Source organism: Gossypium raimondii, chromosome 13 (assembly GCF_025698545.1).
Source record: "Gossypium raimondii isolate GPD5lz chromosome 13, ASM2569854v1, whole genome shotgun sequence".
NCBI classification, from domain to species: domain Eukaryota; kingdom Viridiplantae; phylum Streptophyta; class Magnoliopsida; order Malvales; family Malvaceae; genus Gossypium; species Gossypium raimondii.
The window spans coordinates 12,670,678-12,676,344 of NC_068577.1; the positions used below are offsets into that span (position 1 = coordinate 12,670,678).

Sequence of the window (5,667 nt, forward strand, 5' to 3'; positions counted from 1 at the left end):
GGTGGACGAGAAAGTCTTTGAAGGAGATGTTGTCGGCTGTTGAGGAGCACGTGGGTAAACTTGAGGAGTCCATGGAGGACGCAAAAGAGTCGGACAATATGCTTGGGGAAAGCATTGAAGACTTGAAGGAGTAGTCTAGGGACTTTGTGACCATGTGTCTCACTTCCTAGAGGGATAGCGTGCAAGAGTTGCTAGATTCCCAACGGAAGAAGCTGACGGAGAGGAACGATGCTCTCGATGCCATGATGATGGCTTTAAAGGAGGAAACAATGGCCACGACGATGGCTCTAAACACAAGAATAGAGAAGCTCGAGGGAGAGTTGGCCTTGTGTCGAGCAGCCGTGGGGAAAGGAGTGGCATATGCAGCACTCAGTAACGAGGATGTCCTGAAACCGAAAGAGTTTGTGGGGATAAGGTCTGCATGCAATGTGGACAATTTCTTGTAGAAGATGGAAAACTACTTCCGTGCCAAAGCCATCGTGGATGATGAGATTAAGGTAAACATTGCTTCAATGTTTCTTACTGATATTACGTTTTTATGGTGGCAAGGCAGGACCACGGATAAAAGGCAAGGTGAGATTGGGACATGGCAAGAGTTCCAATACGAGTTGAAGGGACAGTTTTACCCAAATTTTGTCGAGGAAGAAGCTCGGGCAAAGTTACAAGGGATAACGCAACGGGGCACAGTAGGGGAGTATGTTTGCGAGTTCAAGGAACTCATGCTCCAAGTTTCAGATGTGACCGAGAAAAAAGCATTGCTTGCTTTTCAGAATGGGTTGAAGCCGTGGGTCAGACAGGAGGTGGAACAAAGAGGTGTCCAAAAGCTGTTGGATGCCATGACGGTAGTTGAGTCCGCGGTCAAGCTTGATATAGGGAAAGACAAGCTTGGGTCTTCCAAGTCCAAGGAAAGGGGCTTATGTGAAACGGATCACAAGGAAGATGTTGATAGCAATGGCAACGGCGACGATAGTGGTAATGGGAAACCACGAGTTGGGAATAAGAAACCCAAGAGGAAAAGGGACAAGCTGAAATGCTTTCTTTACGACGGTTCACACATGTTGAAGAAATGTTCGAAGAAATTCGTGCTTAAAGAGAAGCCGGTGGGTAAGGCCTTGGTACTTGGTTCGAGCACAAAAGGTGTCGAAGCCAAGGAGGCCGAAAATGAGAAGAAGCCAGTGGAGTGCTTCTTGTGTCATGGTCCGCATAGATTACGGAAGTGTCCGAGGAAGTCTGTCATCAAAGGGAACGATGGAACAGACAAAGAGCCCAAGAAGCTTGGTTCGAGCAAGGAAAAAGCCGAAGCCAAGAGCGCAAAGAGGAGCAAAAAGAAGCGAGTAAAGTGCTTCTTGTGCCGTAGTCTGTATGAGTTGTGGAACTATCCAAAGCAAGCCGGAGTCAAAAGAAAGGCAATGTCTGAGCTTAGTGAGTCATCGGAGGGGATTCCACCCAAGAAAGAGGTGAGTTTGTCATCGGACTTAGAGGAAAAAGTTGCGATGAAAATAGTAAAGCTGGGACCAATGAAGCTCGAATTGAGTGAAGCGTCGGAGTTGGCCGAGTCATCGACAAGACTTCCACCTATGGGAAAGGTGGGTGGTGCATCGGACTTCAAGGAAAAAGAAGTGATACATGTGGGACAGTTGACCAGAGTAAATGCAACGAGTAGCACGGCTCGAGTTAAGAAGCGACGTAAGCCAAGGCAAAAGTCCCGAAGATAGGAAAAGCTAAGGCGTCGAGACGAGATCGAGGCGAATCAAGTCAATGCCATTCGGAAGTCGCAACAAGGGCGTTGGGAGAATGGGTGGGGGAGAATATCACGGGCCGCAGTTCAAAGCTCGTGACCATTGCACCAAATGCATCCAATTGAGGTCTATTGTTTAGATGGGGATCATTTGGCCCACGATAAGTGGCCCGATTTAAAGAACTGTTGGAGAAGCCTGTGAGATTGAAGCCTGGTTGGCCTGATAATGAAGATATGGCAACTTAGGCTAATTTGGTAACTAATCTTAGAAGATTGAGGGAATCATATCTTGTAAAGATTAGATTAGATTTGATATGGCATATCTTGTAAATCCCTAAAATAAATGGATAGTTAATCTCGTTCGTCGATGTAAATGTATCATAACCGTCAGTTTTGGGGGAGCTCAACTATAAATATAGGGTCTCCCCCTCATTTGTACGGACTCCATTCGTTGTTTCATTATTCTTTGTGAATAAGAGAATTGAGAGCATTTACTCAAACACTTTGTGGGCGCTCTTTCTGTTGTTCTTTGTTGTTTTTTTTTTTGGTATAAATCACTTCCGCTCTTCAATTTGGTGCCTTGGAGGAGTTCTTAAGGAATCCTCACTTGAGTAAAGGCTGACTTAGGCGAGTTTGGACGAACGGATTGCCTAAGGCCGCACGGATCGCGAGATGAAAGGTCTAGCTCCGTGACACTAGTAGGAGGAGAAGGAAGAGAAAGAGATGAAATTCTAAGGATAAGATAAGTTGGGAGCCCAAAGTAGTTCTTTAGATTTGGGCCTAAATTCACATCACTTGCCCCTAGGATTTGGCCTCTTTGAGTAAATACAAAATTTTCTTTTAATTATTTAAAAAAAAATTAAACCATTCACAATTTCAATTTAAAGGTTTTTTTTCTTTTAAATGAATTTATAAATAAAAAAATGAAAACAAATATTTTGATTAACTCCTTTATAATAATTTTATTTAGACCACAAACAAAAATTGAACTTTATAATATCAATAAATTAATGGGCAGAAGGTGGATGAATAAATAAATTAATACCAACTATTAAATCATCATTAGGCACTCAAAGTTAGAAAGTAAACAAAGTAATATTTTAAAATTATCTTTTAACTAAACTAATCAAAGCAACAAAGCCTGCTTGGCTTAAAAGATTAGATAAGAAGATAATATACAAAAATAGAAATGTTGAAAGGTGTAATTAATAATTGAAATTAAAGGCTATAGTGGTAGACTCTGTTTCATCTAATCCCTATTATACATTTTTGGGAATCAACAAAATGGAATGAAAAGGATTTGATGTTTAATTCATTTCAAGGTGTACCAAACTCAAAAGCAGATACAGGGCCTTTTTTTTATATTTGAGTGATACAAGATTTTGCTGCAAAATAACTCATTTTTCTCCATAAATTAGTAAAAGACAATAATACTATTTGCATAGGACCATCACCTAATACCCCAAATTTGAACAAAATCAGCAGCTTTTGGACGAATTAAGAAGACAGAATTATCCTATAACATGTCTAAACGTCAATTAGTAACAATGGACAAAAATAACATTCCCTTTTAATTGTTATCCTCTCAACTCATATCCTGTTTCACCTTCCATGCATTCCCAACACTACTAATTAGATCACATAATCAGCAATAAAAACATGATAAATCTAAGGTTATCAACAAAAGTTAAACCAAAAAGAACAGCAGCAAGTTGATATTTGTATAAAAAAATTTCAGTATATTTTTGCTAAATCAAGATGCAGAAGATGAGGCATTGTTAGTAGGAAGATGAAGGTGGGATACAGTTACTCATTGTTGTGGGGTGTCACTATTGGAATCAAAGCTGATTGTAGCATTGCCATTTGGATTGTCTTCACTGTTGTTGTTGTTGTTGCTATCAGGGTTGAGATTACCAACAGCTAGTACCTCTAATTTCTTGCCAAAATTGTTCTTGTTATTGTGCATCCAGACCTTGAGGACCCCTCTATCGACCCCAACTTCATCGCAAAACTCTTTGACTAGCTTTTCTTCACCCTTTGGCATCCTCCAACCAACCCTCACAGCAAAATCATGCATCTTTTGTTTCTGTTCCTTGCTGAACTTTGTCCTTGACCTCTTTCTCCCACTTGGGTTGTTGTTGTTTTTCTCTATCACTCCAACTCTGGGATGGTGGTGATACTCATCCAATGGCCCTGAGTAGCCAGTGCTCAAGGCAAGCAGCATGTGGGGTGCAGAAGAGTAGTAAGAGTATGGGACGGGTGAAGGCGGGGTATGGGTTGGGCTAGGGCTAGGGCTAGGGCTTAGACCAGGGGTGTGGGTTGGGCTTGGACTAGAGCTATGATGAGTAGGTGGGGGTGGCAGGCGGTGGATGAAAGCAGGAGGAGCATCATATGGGTCACGACGGTGGAAGTTACGGTGGCAACCACAGGCAGCACATTTGAGAGAGACAGGGTCAGTCGGGGTAGAAGTAGGGCTAGGCATGAACTCACCACAACCATCCAAGGCATGTCCACCCAAGCTGGCAACATGGTTTTTGAGGCACTCTTTGTAAGAAACCACCATATGGTGGTGGATTGTGCAGCTATTGAGGAGGGTTAAAGACTTGGTCGTGGCCTCGTTGGGGTTGTGTGTCTCTGATGAAGACTCAGATTGTGGGTATGGGGTGGTTTTAGTGTTGACTACCTCCATTTTCACAAAAAAAAGGGGGGGGGGGGAAGGGATTGATGGGGTGAGAAGGGGGACCTTTTAGTGGGGTTAGGGTTTTTTTGCCAAGCTTAGAGAATTTGGCTTTGTTTGGTCCAAAAGTGGTGAATATAGGAAGAAAAAAGGGATGGTTTAAGTGTTGAAGAGAGGTGTCATTGTGAACTAATTATGATGGATGATGGTGTTGATGATGAATGGTCACAACAACTCTCTCAGCCGAAACTAAAACAGTGTGAAAATAAATTTCTCTCTCTCTATCAATACATATATATTTTTGGTTATTTATAGTAGTGTAAACTTTCTGTACTCTTTTTATAAAAAACTTAAATTCTTTCTCAGTCGGCCTAAGAGCCTTGATTATTTAAGATCGGAGGAACCGTGTATGTGGGGGTAAATTGTTTAGGAGCAGTAAATAGAAAGAATATATATATGTATATATATTGTACTGATGCTTTGGGGCAGTGCAGTGGTGTGCAGCAAATGCAATTCAATGGTTGCTGGTACCGAAACCGACATGCGTACGTGAGGGGATGAACATGATGAACAGTTGCAAAAAGGACAATGCATTGACCCTGCAGTTAATAATTGTGTTTATTAAAGATAAAAAAACAAGCGGTCGCTTTATGTTAATGTACCAAGTTAAACACCCAAAGCAGCATGATAAAATTGACCCCTACCAACTTTGCAGTTAACTTAATATTTCAGTAACTTAAATCAGCCAGTTTTATGAACACGATACATAACACAGTGCATTACTATGTTCCAACAAATAAGGTAGAAGGAATCCGCCTTTGCTACTACTAGGCTGTTTATGAATTAGGTCCGGTGGTTTACTCCAAAACTGTTTTACCTTTTTTTTGTGAAAATCCGTTTTTACTCAAATTTATTCAAAATTTTGGAAGTATTCTTTTTCATATTTATATATTTTATAATTAATATTTTGTATTTGATTACCTTGTTTAAGTTAGTATACATTACAAAACGCAACATATAAATAATTAAAATATTTCGAAATTTAAACCTGAATAAATTTAAATAAAATCCACATAAAATAATATTTAAATCAAAATAAATTTAGAAACAAGAATTGAGCCATTAAAATCACAAAACCTCCATATTTTATTTGGCATCTCATCGATACTTAAATTTAGTAATTTACATATTTATAAAATTGTATTTTTAAGCATATATTAATAATTTTATTGATATAAAGTTTTAATTTTAT

The 5,667-nt window shown here is 39.9% G+C and overlaps 1 protein-coding gene across 1 annotated transcript; it reads right to left on the reverse strand.

Annotated features, from left to right (window-relative positions):
• Positions 1-3,425: 3,425 nt before the first annotated feature.
• Positions 3,426-4,728, reverse strand: LOC105783927 (zinc-finger homeodomain protein 11). Its single transcript, XM_012609642.2, has one exon. It carries the CDS (start codon positions 4,425-4,427, stop codon positions 3,549-3,551), a length of 879 nt encoding a protein of 292 aa, XP_012465096.1. The 5' UTR covers positions 4,428-4,728; the 3' UTR covers positions 3,426-3,548.
• Between the last annotated feature and the right edge of the window lie 939 nt (positions 4,729-5,667).

Coding starts and splice junctions, on each gene's coding strand:
- LOC105783927 (XM_012609642.2), bottom strand. CDS start 4,427: ATGGAGGTAGTCAACACTAAAACCACCCCATACCCACAATCTGAGTCT.